Genomic DNA, 22,032 nt, shown 5'->3' with positions numbered 1-22,032 from the left:
TTAGGAATGCCTGTTCCTGGAGAAGTCATTGTGTCTGGATGTCTCCAGTTCCCTGGCCAACTATGGAGGTGCTTGGTGCAGTTTGTTAGAAGACTTCTTAGCATGAGGCATAAGAGAAGTTTTTTTTGGTGGGTACTGGTAGCTTGGTACTGGGGGTGGGGTGTCACAGAAGCCTCAGCAGTACCCATACCAGTCACCTTGCTCTCTCTCCTAAGAGGTAACTTGGAGACTCTCCCCAGGGAATGAATTTTCTATGTCTTAAGAGTGCTTCAGTTCTGAAGCTGCTCCATGGTCTCTGGAAGTCACTGCTGCAGCCTGAGTGACTAAGGCCATTGTGCCAGGGAGGAGAGTCAAATCCTGCAGGTTTCAGACAGCAGAGCACTCCATCCCATCCTCCCTCAGCTTGCGAAATCTGCTTTGAAATCCAGTGCAGACCTTGCACTTAGAGTAGACATGGGACTCTACTCTGAGACAGCTGGAATGTCCCTCACTGTGGGGAGGAAGACGACCTGTGGCAGGCCTGGCAGGGTTTGAAGTCCAGGGTCTTTGGCATAACCCAAGCAGGGAGGCTGCAGACAACAACAGCTGAGGGCTGGAAGGTCTGCAAAGAAAGGCAGCCAGGGTTCAGGCCTCCTGAAGCACCAACTTCAGCTACAACAAATAGAAAACAAATAAAATGAGGAATACATAAATAAAATACTTACTTTCTTAAGAAGGCAGTAATGGAGAAGCTAACAGCACACTCTGCTATGCTTTGTTTCAAGCCAGGGGCAGTTGAGAAGTAACTGGAGCCTTGGCGGGTCCACCCCTCCCTATATACCTTGCCCCAGAGGACCAGGATGTATAGAGCACACTTAACTAAAATCTACACTCGAGAGTGCACCAGCGCACGCGCAGCCTACGGCGAATGCACCCATAGGAACAACAACTTGAAGAACTGCCCTGCTACCAGTGCAGCTTACTCCACTCAGGGTGATGACTGAATAAGTTATATCTCTAAAAGCTACAGCTTTGCCAGTATTAGCTGCATCCACGTTAGCAGCACTTTCGTCAGCATAGTACACTTGTATAGCTATGCTGGGAGACTGCTTCTACTTTAGATTTGACCTCAGGGGTCGTACAACTACAACTATACCAATATAGCTAAAGTGGTACAACTTCTGTGATAGCCAAGGCCCCACTGGGCACTGGTGGTTGTATGGCCCTTCCCAGACACTAGGGTCCAGTATGTGCTGCAAAATTCTAGCTCATGTTAAGGATTTAACCCGCAGGTTAAGTTAGCCATGGCAGTAATAGGGGTCACTAACAGAACATTAAACAAGGGAAGTATCTCGTGGGTCATACAGTGAGTTAATCATAGGAAAGAAAGCACCTAAATGAGTGTGGGGCTGCCACCTCTGCTTATGCTTTTCATGTTGCCATTTAAATATGCAACATAGCGTAGAGCTCCTCCAATATGCATTAGCACTCAGTGGAGTACTGCATTCTGCTAACGGGTACTAAAGCCCATTAATGAAATCTTAGTACTGCAGGGGACCTATGCCATCTTAGGAACCCAAAAGACTACATAGGCCCTATGTGAGTGTGAGAAGGCTGGGTGGGGATATTTGTTTTCCAGATCCCCTGGCTTTTGTAAGTGGCAACTGGCAATCACAAGGTTTTTGCTCAGTTGGAATCCAGCCTTTCTACCAGTAAAGAAAATACTTCTATTTGGTGAGCGTGTTCTCTTCGACACTTTCCTCCATCTTGAGAGAACAAACAGGGGGACCACAGAGGCCTGAACTGATTGCCTCTGATTCTGTTCACCCAGCAGCATGGATGACAAAGTTAGAACGGTTGCTGCAGGAAGGTAGATAGTCTATCAGAGTTCCAAAGGCAGTTGGATAATGAGGTAGATTCTCTCTTTTCCTAGCCTGCTCACCACCATGTGGCACCTTCCAAGAAGTCAAGAGTCTCTCTCACACCTGTTATAGTCGCAAAGTTGTTGGCTTTCCTGGCATGGAGTGAATTGTGGACAGCTGCAAAGGCGGTGAGGGATTGTAATAAAGTGAATATTACAAAACAGGCTGCCAGAAAAAAACCAGCCAGGAAAATCACATACAAGTCTCTGATGTCCAGAGTTCTCTACAATTAGAGAAGACTAGAGAATGAAGCGCTTTGCTGAGTGAAAGAATAGGGCAGGTTACAGCGGAGAGTCACAAGGTTATGGGACAGGAGAGAAGAGTAACTGGTAAATGATACTGAAAACAGCTAATCAAGACCACTGAAACCCCCACCCACCCACCCACCCACCCACCCTTTTTTTTTTTTTTTTTTTTTTTAAAAAGGTGTCATTACAAATCAATAATCTTATTTTTATGCAAGGTTTCTGTGATGTGGTATTTCTTTCCCCAAATGGATCCATTTTAAGTTGGTTCCCATCAAATTTTTACCTTGTAATGCTTTAAAACCCTGAAGAGGAACTCTGGATGAGCCGGTCACAAACTGGAGCAATCGTGCTCTCCTCTCTTCATCGAAGAGCTCCACAGCTTTCCAGAACCATTTCACAATGTTGCTGTCTGGAGTACAGTGTTTTAACCTAGTATTTGCCTTCCAATCATTAACATCAATCTTTCCAAGTCCACAAATGATGAGCTGTTAATAATTGTATACATCAGTTGTCAATAGAAATAAGTGACATTACATCTAAGCATCAAAATACAACGCATGTTTAAAAAAATACCTATAGATTTCAGTGCAAATGGAAAGTTACAGGCTCTCTCTCTTGTTTAAAGGCACACACAATTATATCATTTTATTCTGTAGTAAGCAATGTCATACCATGAATCCATTTTCAAGGTATCATATTTAAACTTCATTTCAAACACAGCAGCCAATATCCAAAAGTTGTATGGTAAAGATAATTTAGAGAGCTTGAAAGTGTCTTGTGTTTCCAGATGTACACTTTATGGGTCAAATTCTGCATTCAGATGTTGCATTGAGGCCACTGAGTTCAAGAGGAGTTTCTTATGAGTAGCTGGGGGGTATAGTTTGGTTCTCAGAATTTAACTAATTCTGTTTTTTCCCCTCTTAATGTAACTTTTTATTGCAGTCATCTCCACACGTCTTGTACAAATCAGATTAAACACATTTACAAGACAAATGCACAAGTAAAACGTATCTTGGACTTTGTTTTAATTTTGTCATAACATCCATCCCCAATTTTGTCAGAGCTTAAATAAAAACTGTGCACTGTGAATGTGTATCTAAGGGTTTTATCACCATTATATCTGAATGCCTTCTGTTGAAAAATCAATAGCAACAGCCAAGTCCCTAGTGAACTTCATGGAGTCTCTGGCACGTCTTCCTTTTTTGAATAAAGCCCCTACATGCATTTGTAATGTTTTTATTTTGGGGCGGAAATGGTTGTCTTTGGGCAGAGGGGAGTGTCAGTGTTGTGCATGTCATTGTTGTGAGGGTGGAAAGGCCTATTTCAAAGAAGAAGGTTTTGCAGTATTTCTGAAAGAGTCAAGCTCTGGATTTGCCTAATCTCCTCTGGAAGCTGGTTCCTCTAGAAGCCAGATCCTCTTGACAGAGAATGCTTTGTTCCCAGTTCTCATGAGGCATATATAAAACTATTCTGAATTTACTGTATGAGACTGCTCACTGGGAAAACAGACAAGCAATCATAATATATTCCAGGATCACAATAACTTTACAAACAGAAACACAGGAAATGTGGATAATTCACACTTTAGCCATTTTCTAAACCGAAACACATACAATGGCTCTGTGGTTGTGGGCCATCACTGCAGGACTGATAGAGAGAAAAATCCCAGATATGGATTCTATATTAGATGTCCGTTTTTAAAAACGGACTTTAGGAACCAGCTGCATTTGTCCAGGGCAATACGGTATTTCAGGCGCTGGATCTTTACATTTAGTAGAGCACTCCGTGGCAGTGTTTCTTTAAGGGTAATACACTGCCACCTCCACTACAGAGGACGCTCTGGACCAATATGAGGTGACTGTAGATACTTCGGAATAGAAAACCAACTGAACCAAGGTACAAGAGAGGGATCCATACTACATGTCCTATCAGGATGGACTGAAATAAAGGAAGTGGCTACTTCTACAGTCACTAGAAGCACCCTATTCAGTCACTCCCAAGATTAACAAAAACATAAGCCCAAACCTGTGTGTATACACTCTACTGAACAGAGTTAAACAATACAAACCACATGAGAGAGAGAATGCTTCAAGTTGACAAACCCAGCTACTGATTCTGTAGAAGATCAACCTCAAAATTCCAAGGCCTGGATGACCTTTTGTGTTTAACTGTGGTGCTTGTAATACTGCACCTGCAAAACCCCAGAAGCACTGGGGATGCAACTTAGCACATTGTTTAGTCTCAGAAGAATGCATCAGCCTTTTATTGTTACACTTGACGACATAATGTAACATTAGTGTACTGACCTCTAACTCCTTCTCATCAAATGTCTTCAGCAGATGTTGTGGGATTACTTCATTAAATCCCTTCTGCAGTGCTAGAAACTGAGCTTCAATTCCTCGTAAAAATCGCCAGTTTACATAAAGCCTGCAAAAGTGCAAATTTGTTTTGTGAAAAAATATATTCAAAACACAATAACCCTGCACTTTACCCAGCCAAAACCTAAACTTACTGACAGCAACACAACACAATTAAACTACTGTGCTAGTGCTTAGATAAATGTGGCACTGGCAATAAGTTCCAACAAGCCAAAATCTCTCATGGAGGAAACTAAAAGAGAAGCTTCGTTTGAAAAATAGGTGTATGATTATTTAATACCTGACATATTCTTTTTTATTTTCCTCTGTGACAGGGATGCTTTTGCCATTGGGTTTCAGTTCATGTTGAATAATTTCCCCATAAGCATTGTGTTCCACACAGAACGTATGGTCCAAGACGCCTGTAATATCATTCTCTCTTGTGGAGGGAAATAAACAAATGGTTCAGTGGAGAAGACATACTCTGCAAATGTATTGCATTCATAAAAACTTATGACAGACACCTCAATATAATTTTATAATCAGATTTGGTTTCAAAATACTGATAATAAGCATAACACAAGAAAACCTACTACTTTTTTATTATTCTTGAATTATATTTTGGAACACTATCAAACCTTTTGATGCAACACTTTTAGCAACATGTTGCAGCTATTTAATGGTTTACATAATCAGTAAATAGAAAAGCTAAGTTACAATTTCTGACAAATTAAACAGCCATAAGCCCAGTGAATCAAAAGTTCTTTCATTCCATGTTCAAAATTACATTCACGACACATGTCCATGCCTCTAGAAAGCTGAAATACTCAATTTTTTAAAAAGCTTTTGTTTACTATGAACACTAGAAAAATATACTGTAAATCTACCTTAGACAGCAGCAGGAGCATAGAACATACTTTACTTTTAATTTAATTCTAACTGGATTTAGGAACACAGATCATTTGTATTAATTCTAACAGAATTTTAAAATGTCATAATTATTAAATGTGCAATACATACAGTATCCAGACTAAGCTGTTATGAAGATCTGGGTCAACCAATTCCATGTCATCAAGAGTAATTGGCTTCCCTAGCAATTGCTTATAGAAAGGCAATGTGAAGCCCCCATCAATATAATGTCCATGAAACACAGCCATCCCCATAATCCGTCCAACAAAATGGAAATATGATAAGTGTTCCTGGAATTAAAAGCAAAAACAAATGTATTCAACGAAATCAGACTTCCAGAGAGAGTAATTACAGAATTTCAAATTTCAGAATTAAGACTTTGCAATCAAAAAGCTCCTAGGTTTTTTTGTTGTCACACTTTCAGAACTTGGTTGGCAACAATTCAGAGATCCTATTACTCAGCACAGAAGCAACTTTTATTCATGCTTTCCTTAACGCAATTCAAACATCTGGCACCAAAATTAAGGAGAAATATTTGGTATTTTTCTTTGATTAATTCTAAATACAAAGGGGTCATGCCATTACACAAATCCAATTTCTAGCAATGATAATGTGAGAATTAGACTCCTAAGTCTAAGGCATTCCTCATGCTTATTTGAAGATGAATTTCCTAGGTCACAGAAAGAATGAGTTCTGTAAATTTGTCATAATATGTACCGGGTTAACTGCAGAGTCTGGGTTGATTTGCAGCGTATAGATATCATCTCGTGAATACTGGAAGAGGCCATAATATGGATTCAGCATTTCATGAGACAACAGGTAAAGCCATTCCCTGGGGAAAAAAAATAATTATTTTACTGCATGTTTCAGACAAATACATTTCTATGTTGAGAAGTTGTGCAAAAATTTAGGTTTTCAACTGTAAATATTTACAGCGATCAATACACAGTTAAGCTACAAACAGGACAGAAAGCAGAAATTACTTTTACTTGCCCAGTAAACATACAGTACTTGAAAACTGGCTGGTTTCTCAGCTCTCCAAGCTTTTTCTTCAACTTAATCTCAATAGTTTCTGGTTGCTTCCCCTTCTTTAGGCATTACACATTTAAGACAAGGTTGTATTTTGTATATTTTACTCACGATACAACACTGCTGTATAGTATCAGGGGGTAGCCGTGTTAGTCTGTATCCACAAAAAAAACAAGGAGTCTGGTGGCACCTTAAAGACTAACAGATTTATTGGGGCATAAGCTTTCGTGGGTAAAACACCATTTCTTCAGATGCTGCTGTATGATAGATACTCTGCTGAACGTATCCATTACCTGAAGGACATTTACATTAAAGGCTTCAATTTGAAGTGTTAAATAAGTTTGTACTGATTGGTAAATATTGGCTTAAGGGGCAGAAGGGAACAACCATAATTTTTCATGCTGCTCCTTAGCTGATTGTCCAGGGTATGCCAACCAGAAGTAGCGCTAGAAAACACTAGCAGAAGCATGGAAAATGACACCTTACTGCATCTCTTATTTCTAGTTTTGAAACATTTTTGTTATAACTGAACAATCAGCTGAAATTAAGTCAACAAAACATTAGATTGTTGTAACAGTAATGATTAAATGAGAAGTTATTCTCCACGGATGGGATGTTACATGAAGCAAACACACTATAGTGTCATTATGCAAAAATCAAGTAAAGTTACGTAGAGCCCTGCAACTCCACGGATATATGCTTTATATCCATGGATGTAGATATCTGCGGAACATTTTTGCGGATCGCGAATCAGATGCAGATACAAATTTTGTACCCACGCAGGGGTCTAAAGATATGTTCAATAAAAGAGTTGCCTTGTGTCTTTCATTACGACAACCTGCCATACAGCACCTAGAGATGCCAAAGAAATACTCCTCAATTTTGGGGGGCAGATGGATGCTTAAGAATAAATGAAAGTTGTAACTCTCACTACTTATGTATTTTTTAGAATTTAACATAAAAGTGCTATTTACCACAATAAATACGTTAACTTCTATCCGACAGCTTATTTCATTCACAGGTCACACATCCATAATCCAGCAAGATGGACATATTAATATTTTTGACTGTATTACAGTAGCATCTAGGCTATTTTACAGTAGCAACAAGGACTTCATATGTTAAAATAATTGTAGCTGTTATATCAAAACCGTTTTAAATGATGTTTAAACCGAAACATTTGCTACCAGCAGAAAAAAAGTTTTTTTAACAAGTGAAAAATTAAAATAGGCTTTACTTCCCTACTCTAGTAACTGCTAACATTTGACTTTAAATCCTAGTCAAGGTTTTTCTTTGGAAACAACAACATTAGACTTACTTTTCTTACCCAAAATGTACCACAAGGTGGAGTCAGTCCTTAATGGTGTAAACTCTCAGATATCTAAGCTTCAGTAACCAGAGGGAAAAAAACAACTACATCTTCACTGGAGTTACTAGAAACATGTGTCACATTTAAAATGCATCTATGTTAAGATCTGCAATAATCTTGCAGATTTACTTACAAGATATTAATTCCTACGTTGGGGTATATTTTCTACTCTATAGAAACACCAGAAAACTGAGAGAGACAATTTTGACGTACAAGTTATTAGTGGAACACACATTAAAAAAAAAAAAAAGACTTAAAAAACACAGTACTTAGGAACAAGATAGCTTTAGGATTCAGAATACAGTGTATAATTTAGGTCATGTTTTCTAGCATACCTGGCAACCCCTCCATAATCAAGGCCTTCTTCTCCACGAAATTTTATCATTAATCGCTTCCACAGATCCTTAGGTCTCATCTTCATGACTTGCCTGTAAGACTCCTGCAATCACACCATCTACTGTCATATTCATTGCTGTTTATGGATAGATATCCTACTACTAGAACATAACGTAAGAACATAAGAATGGCCATACTGGGCCAGACCAAAGGTCCATCCAGCCAAGTATCCTGTCTGCTGACAGTGGCCAACGCCAGGTGCCCCAGAGGGAGTGAACCTAACAGGCAATGATCAAGTGATCTCTCTCCTGCCATCCATCTCCACCCTCTGACAAACAGAGGGACACCATTCCTTTCTCATCCTGGCTAATAGCCATTAATGGACTTAACCTCCATGAATTTATCCAGTTCTCTTTTAAACCCTGTTATAGTCCTAGCCTTCACAACCTCCTCAGGCAAGGAGTTCCACAGGTTGACTGTGCGCCGTGTGAAGAAGAACTTCCTTTTATTTGTTTTAAACCTGCTGCCCATTAATTTCATTTGGCGGCCCCTAGTTCTTATATTATGGGAACAAGTAAATAACTTTTCCCTCTTCACTTTCTCCACACCACTCATGGATTTTATATATCTCAGTCATATTCCCCCCTTAGTCTCCTCTTTTCCAAGCTGAAAAGCCCTAGCCTCTTTACTCTCTCCTCACATGGGACCTGTTCCAAACCCTTAATCATTTTAGTTGCCCTTCTCTGAACCTTTTCTAATGCCAGTATATCTTTTTTGAGATAAGACCACATCCGTACGCAGTATTCAAGGTGTGGGCATATCATGGATTTATATACTATTTGTTAGGATAAATCATTTGACTCTCAGTACCTAAACCAGACGGTGTCCTTTCAGTTATTAACCACCATTTCTAAGGCTACTATGTTTTCTACCAACATAACATTACTTGTCAAATAAAAGAATAGATACGCTAGAAAAGCCATGGATCCTTAAATTGCTTATGTGCAGGGATCGTTTCTCTTTGTTTTGTCCTTCTATACTTCTGAAGTAATTAAAAGCTATAATTGTCAGTAAACTGCTTTGGAGATTGAAAGTGCTAGATAAGGGCTCATTTCTCCTGTCTAAGAGGACAAAACATGGACAATCTGTTAAGGGTAGGTACAAAAACAAACCTTCATGGGAGCATTAAGGAATATCAAGTATTGCAAGCATTGGGTGCCCCCTGCTACTGGGAAAGCTAGAGTTACACCTCTATCGGGTAACTCCCAGGCACTACCGGAAGAAAATGTGTGGATAAAGAAACCGAAGAACAGAGAGGTAGGAGGAATGAAGAACTGGGAATTAAATGTATAGTTTCTGTTTGAGAACAATGTCATGATCCCCTGTTCACTAGCACGCAGCCTCCAAGGAACTCCAGCTTGCATTCAGCGTTGCCAACCCTTGCTATTAGAAAATCATGAGTCAGACCCCAAAATATCATGAGATTAAAAGAAGTCCATTGGCTTAAAAATCATGAGAAATGTGGGTTCTCTATTTCCATACTGGTTTCTGAGACTTTAAGGTCACATTTTCAACCTTTCCTCTGTAACCACACAGGCTAAAAACGTACCTTTCTCGTACAGGGAGCGCCCTGGGGAGAGGAAGCTGTTGGCTGACAGCAATTTCTAAGTAAAATTAAGCTTCACTCAGGATCTTGCGATAGAGCTCTCAAATGTCAGGATTTTTATTTTTATTTTATTTTTTAAGCAAATAAATAAAATAAATAAATCCTGACATTTGAGAGTTCTATCACAAGATCGTGAGTGCGGCTTAATTTTACTTAGAAATCGCGTCACTCATGATAAATTTGTGACTTTGCATGTCTGATTACTGCACAGCAGCCCCCACAGCTAATTAAACGAGATGAGCAAGTCTTCAAAGGAAAGACTCATCCAATCCTACTTGGATGGAAAAATGGTGACCACAATGTAGAGGCTTGGAAGTTGAGTGTGAAGCGAGAAGGTTGCGGTGGAGGGGAGCCAAAGAATTACAACTGCATATGATTAATTCAGCAAAACAATGTTGCAAAATTCCAGCGAGAACACTGCACTTTGGGTGTCTCCTGTCAGTCATCAGCCTTGAGAATTCATGATTTTAAAATGTCTGATTTTCAAAAATCTAAACGAAAATGTGTATTTGAGATACATACTGTGTAATTAAAATATTGAAGATGAATGCTATATGAAGTTATTTACCTGTTATATTTATTTAAAAAAAAAAAGATATAAATTTTCAATCTACACTCTCCCCTCTCCTAAACAACTGCCCCTCCCTTTTCATTTCTTTACTGGAAGAGAATCACATCCCATCTAGGATCGGTGATTATCTATACACTCTCCTGAACCCTTACCCCAGAATATACCATCACCACCTCTCGGAAAAGTTCCCTCCCCTACTCTCCCTCTCCCATCACTTAAAAATGGGTAGAATTTCCTTATCTTCAGATTACCTCAAAAATCTCTTCTCTGGAGACTTCAATACGACAGTGGCCAGCTTGGGGCTGGTGCTGCGACAATTCTTGCCTCAGAATCTTGAGTTTCTGCACTAGGTCTCGCTTATACCTTGGCACAGTCAGACATTCTGCTTCATCTGGAAGCTGGCACAACGATACTACCTGCTGTTGCTGATGATGATCTTTAAGTTGGTTCTGACGGCTAGAAATAAACAGAGCTATTTTCAGAAACGCAAGTCACATGCCTCTATTTCCCTCTCAGATATTTTTTAAATTTTAGTATTTACAACAAAACTAGTTTCAATTGCACATGGTTACTTATTGTAATTATGTTTTAAAAATGTCCAGTTTCAATAAAAAGAAAAAGAATCCAGAGACCTTATCCTGACCAAAGACACATGCTTCTGTCTTTCTTGGCAAGTAGTTGGTTTCAGGGTTTGTTATTTCCATTAATGCTATTCTATGAAGTACGTAAAAGGTTATAGCACTATATAATAAAGCATTATCTATACAGTTTTACCACTGAGCTGCTGACACTGAATTTCTCAGATACCATTTCCATATTTCCTTTGCATGTTTTACCTCCCTCCATTTTAAAATTCAGGGGATATGCCAAATACTACGCCTCTAATCTACAGTCAATACCACAGTCTGTTTTAAATGGCTTGTCTGAAAAAGAGTAAGCTTACAAAAAGATGTTTGTATTGGCAGCTTGGCAAGGACCTTGTCCCTTGTACCTGGACTAGTCTGGGCCACAGGAATGTAGGGAGTTCACATGTAACTAATTGGCACAGATAATCATGTAGTTTTACTACCAATTCTAGGAGATTTTATAAAGCTACAGACATGTGAAAGTGTCCATCTTGCACACAATAAGTGGATATTGTTTGAGCTAGATCAGTGGTTCCTAAACTTTTTAATAAGGTGACCCACCAACTGCATTTCATCCTTTTTTTGCAACACAACCAAGGTCCAAATTCATGGGAAGAAGGAGGGCAGCAAAACCATAGGCCAGCGTCCTCTTCTGCCCCCTCCTCCTCACCCTACCGAGGGGGCACTGATCACCCACAGCATCACCCTGCACCCCAGCACCGCAACCCTAATTGCAGCCCAGTGCAGAGGGGAGGACCTGTGGGCATGGGGGAGTGGGACAGAGACCGAGCCTGCCCTGCACTCACCCGACAGTGGCAGTTCCCATCCCACTGGGCTGGGCCCAGTTCCCCACTCTGGGCACTGTGGCTTGGCTCACAGGGCCACAGTACCACTCTTCTGTCATGAAAGTGGGGTGGCCAACCCAAACCTCAGTGATGCTGTAACCTATCATGGCAGGCCATGTCTGGAGTGGGGAGTCAGGCCCAGCCCCGCAGGAAAGAAGCAGCAGCTGCAGGGTGAGTGCGAGCTGGGCTCCCCCTCTGCACTATGCCTGCGACCTGCTTAGAATCTTCCCATGTCCTGTTGACCCATCATCCGGGAAACAATGACCTAGCACAATGGTGTAAAAAAGGTACACTTTACTTAAGCTGTCCAGCAAAAAGTCTCATGTGGAACACAGAAGATAGTACATTGAATGTACAGTACTGTATAATGAAGGTTAGAATTCAAGGTGTGTTTTTTCAGTTGAATGTTATTAATGATATCTCAAACCTCATACACCAAACATTCTAAACAGAATCATGCATAATTTTAGACCTGAAAATATTTTTGTCTGTTGACCGTTTTGAACATGATCTCCTAGAAAGCTCCCTGTGAACAATGGCCAACCAGAATTCATTTCCAGCAAGTTTTCACCACTGAAACATTCAGCGTTGGCAGTTAAAAGTGAAAGTCCCAGCTTGCTCCAGGGTTTCAGTAGCCATTCTGTTATTACAGAACCCTTTCTTTTAATGCAATTTAGCAGGGTGAAACAAGGAGGAAAACTGGGACCAGAAAGGTCACTGCAGACCAACAACAATTACAAGGTGGTCCAGGCTGCCACAGTTTGAGAAACACTGCAATAGGGCACATTCTAAATCACTAAAACAAAAATTAGAGTTTTAATGTTAATATTTGCTTTTATTCCACAGGCTCTAAGGAGGGGATAATGGAATTAAATTCAGTTCTACCACCAATACTTAGGACACAGAACTTATTAATAATCTGCTGGTCAGGAAGCAGGTATCAGTGGAATTTTTCCTCCCCCTTCTGCCATTGCAAATCTCTCAGAATAAACTGCAAACTGCTTCACCTAAGATTTCGCAAGAAGCAGATATCAGAGAAATCTCCAGGAGCAGTTATTTGGGGTGAGGGAAAATTAAATTTAAACTCTAAAAATACCTCTGTAAAGTGACCATTGTTGGTTTTACTTACAATGAGCTACAGTTATCTTAAAACCACTATCCTAAAAAAAGGCAATAAAATGATATAATGAGGCAGACAACCAACATCTCAGTGCTACTCAGAGCTGAAGTGTAAGACATTCTACTTCTCTCTCCATTCTTTCCCAAGAAACTGAGACAATCATTTCTATGAGCTTGTCTACACTTAAAACGCTATAGTGGTGAGGTTCACTGCTGTAGTGCTTCAGTATGGATGCTCATTATACCATCAGGAGGGGATCTCCCGTTGGCACAGCCAACCCACTCCACAAGAGGCAGTAGCTATGTTGATGGAAGAATTCTATCATCAACTTAGCACTGTCTACACAGGGACTTGTGAGTTTTACTGCATCGCTCAGGAGTATGAATTTATCACATCGCCAAGCAACGTAGCTGCGTCAACTTAATCATCTAGTATAGACCAGCCCTAAAGGTCCACCTCCAAATGGCCCTTGAAGCAAAGTCCCCACATAGCTCCTGAATCCAACCCTACATCATTAGGGCTATGTATTTCTAATGCACCCGTGACTTATATCTAACACTATCCTCCCACTCATGATGAGACATATGACAATAGATTCATGTTTAACAACAATATAAACTCCATATACTTGAGGATAACTCTTGATGATGCTGAAGTTAAAAGGAAATAATTCTTTCATTTCCTGCACATTCTAATTCCACAAGGGCAAGCCAGTAAAAACATCCCTTGTATTAGGCCTACCAGACAAGGTAATACAATATACTGTACTAAAGATACTAGTCCTGTAGATACAAAGCCAATTAATCTCAGTCTTAAAGGAAAAGTAAGTAATCTGTGAAATCACCATGCATTTAAGAACTATGCATCAAATTACAGCTCTTTAAAATAGCAGCAGGACTGGACGGAGAAAAATAAAATAGTATTAGCTGAATCACACCAAAACCAAATCACAATGAAGTACATCTCTACCCCAATACGACATGGGCCTCAGGACCAAAAAAAACTTAGCGCGTTATAGGTGAAACCGTGTCATACTGAACTTGCTTTGGCCTCGAGCACTTCTGTTATTAATAGTCACTTCCCGCCCTGACTGACCCCTCAGAATCCCCGCCCCAGCCAACCCCCCTCCGCTCCTTGTCCCCTGACTACCCCCTCCAGAGACCCCCCTGCCACTAACCACCCCTCCCAAAACCCCACCCTGTATCTAAGCCCCCCTGCTCCTAGTTTCCTGACCTCCATAGACCCCCCCTATCCCTAATCACCCCCAAGACCCCACCCCCTACCCAACCCCCCTTCTCCCTGTCTCCTGACTGCCCCGCCCCAACAGGCCTCCTGGGACTCCCACGCCCTATCCAACACCCCCGTTCCCTGACCGCCCCACCCCCAGAACCTCCGAACCATCCAACCCCCCCTTCTCCCTGTCCCCTGACTGCCCCCCGAAACCCTCTGCCCCTTATCCAACCCCTCAGGCCCCCCACCGGCACCCTTAACACGCCGCTCAGAGCAGCGTGTCAGAGCCACACGCACTGATCGGCCGGAGCGCGCAGCCCCGCCCTCCAGAGTGCTGCTTTACCGCGTTCTATCCAAATTCATGTTATATCAGGGTACAGGTGTATTTGCTAAATAGTTTGCAGTACTTAAAATAATAAAAACATTATTTTACCATTACTGAACTGTTGATGCTGGTATTTTGCTATTTGTTTCCTCCTCATTTTCAGTTATTTTTCAACGTTTGTGTCACCAGAAAATTGCTCAACTACACTTCTAAAGTAATATCCTCAATGAAGCATTTATTTAACTCATTCAGCTTTGAAAACTATCAGTAACTCTGGGCCAATATTTAAATTTTAAACAGAATTAGGTAGCTATATATAATGGCATCGGGGCAAAATGGCATCTCTGCTCAACGGAAAAGTCAGTGTCATCTGTCTTGAACCCTAGGTTATATTTTTGGATTTAGAATTATAATCCACCCATCTCCTCTTAAACAATATTATTTTATTTTTCAGATAATTTACAAAATCTTTCAGGCCTAAGGCAAACAACGTGTTTTTACTTCAGAGCAAATGCTCTCTTCTCCCCCCCGCAGGAAGGGGGGCACGGAGAGAGAATCACTTTCACATATCCTGTCTGGTACAATAAAAGAACAAACATGACAGAAGATTTATCAGCCTGCAGACACCGTTGGTTGAATTTCTAAAATCCTTTTCTAATGAAAGACAGATGTACAAATGAAAAACTTAAGCATGTTGTTATAGGTCTTACAGCCTGAAGAAGTGTAAAATGGTTCTGAAGTTTGCAAGTCAAACTGGATTTTTCTGATGCAAAGCTAGCTCCATTGTAAGTACAATAAAATGTCATGCAAACCACCATGTCATAGTTATTTTGTAAATATCTACGAAATGGCAACTAAACAGAGGCTGTGCTAACCAGAATATTCTTTTTTAAAAATATACTCCGAAGAATTGAATTTTCTACAAATATAAAAATCTTATGGTTATAAAGAGAATTTTTGGTTAAAATATCCAATTAAAAATATTTAAAATTAATCTCTTCTGTGTGTTGGATGTGTGCAGGCTCCTAAAATATCACTGGTAAATTCAGTTTCCATGCCAGCAGGCAGCTAAGGAGACAAGGAATCTAAACACAGTTCAGAAAAAAAGGTACATGGTTCATAAAAAGAAGCCATCAACCTGGACTATGAAGACTTTCATAAAATGCCTGTAACACTCAAAAATATGGTCTTCAAAACATTGTTTTTTAAATATTTTTTTCTCATGTTTAGATGGCAAATTCTCTCAGTTCACTAGATTCCAGATATGGATTGTTCATACAAAAGCCATTTTCCCAAACCAGCTAGCCAACTTTTAGGTGATGGCACGAGTTACATAAAAAGCTTTTCTGGAGATTTTCAGAGCCTAATTTGATTCTTCTACTTGCTGGCTCCTGACATACTCTTCTTGGCTTCACTTCCCAAGGACTGAAGGCCGGTCTACTGGGAACTTCTATTGGCATAGCTAAAAATCCCCCCCCTCCCCAAGACATAGCTATGCTCACCTAACCCTCTACGTAGGCAACGCTAGGTCAAAGGAAGAATTCTTCCATCGACCTAGCTACTGCCTCTTGGGGAAGTGGATTACCTATGCCAATGGGAGAACCTCTTCTGTCGGCATAGGTAGTGTCTACACTGAAGCTGTGCTGCTGTAGCAGTTTAATTGTAGACATACCCTGACTCCCTTTAAGGAAACTTATTGCCATCCCTCCCTAGCACCTCCTTATGCTGACTGCATATGGCTTTCTGTTCATCCAGCTCTTCATTGTTTCTTCGATTCACAACCTAGTTAATGCTATGCAGGTGTTTCCCGAAACAAAGGTCTTAAAAAGTTGTTAGTGTGAGAAACAACAGAGTCAAAATTCCAGCAATGTCTGGACAAGACAATAGCTGTGTCTAGACAAAAACATTTGTACTGTTTTTGGTTTCCGCATATAGTGATATAGAAACACCTCCAACGCAAAATGAGTACATCAGGAATGAAAATGACAGCCAGAATTCCTTAATGTTTATTTAATAATAATAAAAAGGCAGTATCTGAAAATACCCAGATTTAGGTTTTGCTTAAGATTCAAAATGCTGGGGTATCTTCCCTAGTGCACATCATAAATACTCTTACTATTATTCTCTGTGTTTAGTAGTAGCTCCATTTCCAATGAGTGGTTCTTTATGTTCAGAACGTTTCTAATTGTCTTTATTAGAGAGCTGGACAAACTGTGGAAGGATACCTAGCTACTTGCTCCCTGGCCCAATGCATCAATTTTTCATTTTAATGACAACAAAATATGTAATCTAATTTTTTTTTAATCAGTTTGTTACCCCATAGATTAAAACGTTAAAATCTGAAGACAATGTAAAAAGGTACAGCAGGCAACGCTTCTACTGTCCCTGGATAAATGCCACTGTTATACAATATCTCACCTGGGGTGGCAGATCTCTTCCATGGGACGGCACCTGCCCCCCCATGACATCACAGTGGCCACGCCCCTGTTGAAGGGTGGTAGAGATGAAAATATTTATATAGTAATCAAAGCTCTCATATATACTATGTTATACACACAGATGCCTGCAGCATGTTAATTAAAGGGCAAATACTATTGAAGAGAGTTTACATAACACAGAATGACAGAATGCACCTTGGCTTATAACAAGCATTCTCACAAGAGTCACCCTCTTGTTCTAATATTAAAATTAATATGCGTTGTACACTTTTCAAACTTACTTTAAAACTAAGTGCAAATTAGCAGACAGCCGCGGATCTGTAAACTGTGTCGTTCTGTTGTTATGGTCGACAAAATAAACTCTGCCTGTTGCTGTATTACGGATCTCCCATCCAGGAGGCAGTGGACCAAGCTCTTCACAATTGATGTTGCTAAGATCCCTGCAAAAACAAATATAAAATAAAAAATACCTCAGCATTTGGCTTCTGAGCCAAACAAGTGTAAATGTAACAGAACAATTCCATGAAGTCTGAGAAAATGTATTGTTTCAGAAACTTAATCTGTTCAGCTGGAATCTCTACTCCCAAGGTACAAGCCTACCAAAGAAAATGAAAATATACACACCCGACTACACACGCGTTGGAAAAGCAGTTATTACATAATCTTCATTTTTACAAAATAACAATCAGATACTAATTTAATACAGACTTAAAACAAAAATAAAAGCTGCCACCATATTTGCCAACAGGAGTTGCGCCAGTTTTGACAATAAACTGTTTTAAAAATAATATTAATCATTTAAGCCACTCAATCACATTTAAAAAACTCCTACAAAACAAAACCACGTTTCTGATTAGTTACATTTTCCATGAAGATTTATGCATGGATATCTGCCCAAACCAAAAGCCATTTTTGACTGTTTTAAAAAACAAACAGTTAGATGCAAGAAAAGCTCTTTAACTAGTATTTTACGTAAACAATTAAGTGGTCTCAGGTAATCTCTATTAAAGTCAGATGAATGCAAGTAGCATTTGCAGGTTAATTTATTTAAGATGAATACAGTGGTTTTTAAAAACTGCATAGCATTTCTCTGAGGAATAAAAAACCTCCCTTCTCCCTGACAACCTTTAGGTATTCTAGCTCAACTTCTGTTAACATCTTTAGAAGTAGGGCATATGTAACTCATGAAGCAATTTGGCCTCAAATACATAATTATGACTTTTTACAGAGCAAATTATTATGCTGCATCTTTAAACGTTTGGCATCTTTTGTAAAAGGACCAGTGCCCCAATTCTCTACCAGTTTGTAACAATGGCAGTCTTCAACTAATGTAGAAAACAGTCAACCCCACTATACCCTTTGTGCAGTCCTGTTGTAGGATATGAAGAATAGCAGTTCTGCTTTTGATTCACAAAAGAGTAGCGTCATTGTAAACAGTTACAAAATAGTATTTTAACACAGGATATATGAAAGAATTTAGAAGATTACAATAAGTATAGTGAAAGGAAATCTTTTTAGTAGCTCACCTTTTTAGGTGGAGCAATAAATACCAAGCAAATAATTTTTGTCCAAAACATTTTAATAAATCAATTTTTCGAAATTGTTAATTTGCAAATCCACTGACCTCTTGCTATCACACAGCAGCTTCTATCGTTTACATTATAATTACAGTTTGAGAAGTGTGTGCTGCTCTTAATTAAATCTATTAAATACAAAAGTAGGTGAATATAAGTGTTGTTGTATTCTGCCACCACTCTAGAATTTGGGTTTCCTTCCCCATCCCCAACATGAACAACCAAAATGAGGATGATCTGTTTAAGAGAGAGGCAGTGTACTTATATAGGCTACAGGTATAATTTCTAAACCCTCCTTTCTTGCATCAACAGTCTGTAGCTGTAAATAATGACAGGGCAAAATGATGGAAGTAGATGTAAAGCCACCTGACCACACCCACAAACAACTAAATGTCAATATGCTCTCATTTGCAACTTCAATTATCTGAGGCACAAAAAGTGTGGATAAATTAAGGTGTATTTTTTTAAAAAGTCCCCACATACAAAATGGAGAGCAGTTCTACGCAGCAAGATAGAGAATATATTGCCCACATAAAATGACAGAAAATCTTCCCCTGCATCACACTTTCCAAGGCACAAATGGCAGTTGACAATTTCGCGTCAGCTGCTTAATTGCCTTTTGTGTTTTAGAAAATCTTCTCCATAGTCACCAAAGATTCAGGACAATGTCACAAGAAAGGTATTTTTCTTGTCTCATGAGTAGTATATCACACAGCAAACGTGTCACTTTTTCATTAAAACCTTTAATTTTTATTCTTCAAACTATGGTTTGAAGTACCTTACTCACTTCTGGCAATCCAACATCCATTTACATGGGAAGAAACATGAGCAGCAGCCAACCACAAAATTGTTAAGTTTCTTATAAGTCTCAGGGCTGGCTGCCAATTTAGGGCTGTATATGCCATTTTTACATTAGCATCTGCAGATTTTAGGAGGTAATAATCTTAAAGAGCTTCCAGTGCGTTAACAAGGATTTTTTTTTTTTAAACTAACAATATTCTCTCTCTTTACAGACAGGGACATGTTTAATGAGTGGGACAGTAAACCTCAATCTTCTGGAAAGTGGAGATGGAAAGATGTATTGGATTAGCCTCGCCATCTCCCTGAAAAGGCAGAATTTATTCTGCCCAGCACATTTTTCTAGTACATAATCTAGTTTCAAATATGTCAAGAAAATTGGGCTTCCCCATTTCCCTTGGGAGACCATTCCAGAATTTAGTACATCTCATCGATGTATGGAATATTTTCGTGATCTCTTTTCCCGCTTAATTAATTCATTACTCCTAGTTCAGTGGTTCTCAAACTTTTGTACTGGTGACCCCTTTCACATAGCAAGCCTCTGAGTGCGACCCCCCCCCCCCCCAAATAAGTTTAAAACACTTTTATATATTTAACTCCATTATAAATGCTGGAGGCAAAGCGGGGTTTAGGGTAGAGGCCGACCCCCAGTTTGAGAACCCCTGTCCTAGTTACATTCCCCTTCCTCCTGATATTTGCCCACTTCAGATTAATCTTCCCTTTTAAATGGTTAGCTAAGCTGTACACATTAGCTTTTTGTGTGTAAAGAATCAAGTCAGTCCCTTCTAGCCCTTTTATCACTTTGGTTCTCTTGTGTGTACTCCTACCCATTTGTCTTTGGGTAATGAGATGCCCTGAACTAACTACCATATCCGAGGAACAGTCCGAGTATTCCCTCTTGGCTCCACTATACAATACCCCTGTACACACAGCCTTACACTGGATCTTTTTGACTATTACAAACGCTGTCCATGGTCACCTCTAGGTGTATCCCACCATTTTCATGACTTCTATATCCCACTGAATATCAATGTTGCAAGTTACCTTTTTTACAAAAACAAATTGGCTTACATTTTCCAAGTTAAATAATATTTTGCTGTTTCAAGCATCCCTTTCTAACACATCTAAGTCCCTTTGTATTAGTGCCTTGTCCTCAGTGGTGTTCATAATATCTCCTCCCAAATTAGTGTAATGCTTACATTTCATATATGTGCTGCCTGCTCCCTTCTTCCAGATCATTAAAGAAAGATATTTAATGAAAAGGGATGTAACTCCTAATCCTGAAGTAATACACTACACGTCTTTCTCAGCTTCAAAAACTGTCATTTCTCATTACCCTTTTATTTACAGTCCTTCAGCTAGTTCTAAACCATGGGTTAGTATTCATACCCAAGCCAAATTGAATTATTTTGATTGTGAGACCATAAGATATTGTATCCAATGCATTATTAAAAATTAACAAACAAGACATCCACCATATTCTCTTCAATTTTTTTTATTCTGTCAACAAAATAACCCAGAGCCACAAGATAAGTCAGGTAATATCTTTTATTGGACCAACTTCTATTGTTGGAAAAGGACAAGCTTTCAAGCTTCACAGAGCTCTTCCTCAAATCTGCAGAAGGTAACCCGAGAGTGTTGCAGCTAAATATAAGGTGGGACAGATTGTTAAACACAAGGGGTGGTTAGGAGACCACTTAAAATGAAGTGGGCACTTAGCACCTCTGCAGTCATAGGGCAAAGAAAGGTGAGTAGGCAGCAGAATGTGTTAAAATTGTTGTAATGAGCCATAAAACCAATGTGTGTTAAATCCACAATTTTTAATGTCCAGCACAGTTAGGAATTTAAATTCCCAGGCTTGTCTGCAAATAAAATATAATCCAGTTTGTCTGACAAGATTTGCACTTAAATTTATGTTGCTAAATTTTCATGGTTCAGTTATCTTCTATAGGCCAGATTTGAGTTCAGTTCTCATTTAGGTACCTAAAGGCAGAAGCCAGGTTGCTGAGCTTCTGGGAGCTCCCATTTCTCTCAGCGGGAGCTGAGAATTTTTGACGAGCCAGCCCTACGTATTAAGGCTTTGTCTACACTGCCAATTGAACAACAAAACTTTTGCAGTTCACAGGTGCTTAACCCCCCCGCCCCCAAAAGACAAAAGTTTTGCCATGGCAAGTGCCTGTGTGAATGCTCGCGTTGTCAGCAGGAGAACTCCGCTCATAGAGGGTGGAAGTATTTTGTCAGCAAAAGCGCCGACAAACTGAGTTTACGCTGTGTAGTTTAGACAAAGCCTTAGTGATTTTTCCATCTTCTACTGTGTGTTCCATTATTTTATTAGGGATAAAAAGCCAGACTTGGTTATAATCATTGGGGCTATATCTGATACTAACACCATTAGGTACTATACTTTCTTTCATAAAAACAGTTTAATTTGTTCTCTGAGACTTTCTATTATTGAAGAATTCTTTGAAGTCTTAGTTTTTGATGCAAGGGGTGTCATTTATTTTGTTGAGTGGCTTATGTTAAGATGACAAGCTGGATTGCTGTGGAGGGGTGGGATTGAAGGGGGGGGCGGAGGGGTGTTTCATCTACCAAGCCAGTCTGCATATTCTCTTAAGTAACATTAAACAGTGCAATATTGGAGGACAAGCAATTTTAAGAGAGTCCTGTTTAATTTAAGACTTCATATAACA

The 22,032-nt window shown here is 39.6% G+C and overlaps 1 protein-coding gene across 3 annotated transcripts in view; it reads right to left on the bottom strand.

The window, feature by feature from the left end:
- Positions 1 to 22,032, bottom strand: part of SMURF2 (SMAD specific E3 ubiquitin protein ligase 2) — a 96,407-nt gene that overhangs the window by 9,676 nt on the left and 64,699 nt on the right. For 2 of the 3 annotated variants that reach the window (XR_013347857.1, XM_077833027.1), the window contains exons 10-18: positions 17,252 to 17,410; positions 16,951 to 17,016; positions 10,638 to 10,842; positions 8,149 to 8,252; positions 6,133 to 6,247; positions 5,527 to 5,705; positions 4,808 to 4,945; positions 4,456 to 4,576; positions 2,433 to 2,634 (exon numbers count right to left, since the gene is read on the bottom strand). Coding sequence is in view for 2 of the 3 variants with exons in the window: in XM_077833027.1 (XP_077689153.1) it covers positions 2,433 to 2,634; positions 4,456 to 4,576; positions 4,808 to 4,945; positions 5,527 to 5,705; positions 6,133 to 6,247; positions 8,149 to 8,252; positions 10,638 to 10,842; positions 16,951 to 17,016; positions 17,252 to 17,410 (1,289 nt within the window). In the remaining variant the exon portion in view is untranslated. The remainder of the gene's footprint in view (positions 1 to 2,432; positions 2,635 to 4,455; positions 4,577 to 4,807; positions 4,946 to 5,526; positions 5,706 to 6,132; positions 6,248 to 8,148; positions 8,253 to 10,637; positions 10,843 to 16,950; positions 17,017 to 17,251; positions 17,411 to 22,032) is intronic. The other variant, XM_077833028.1, reaches the window with a different exon arrangement.

The sequence above is a fragment of the Eretmochelys imbricata genome, chromosome 14 (genome assembly GCF_965152235.1).
Source record: "Eretmochelys imbricata isolate rEreImb1 chromosome 14, rEreImb1.hap1, whole genome shotgun sequence".
Lineage (NCBI taxonomy): Eukaryota > Metazoa > Chordata > Testudines > Cheloniidae > Eretmochelys > Eretmochelys imbricata.
Note: the sequence above shows the minus strand (reverse complement) of the source record. Positions and strands in the feature narration are given on the sequence as shown.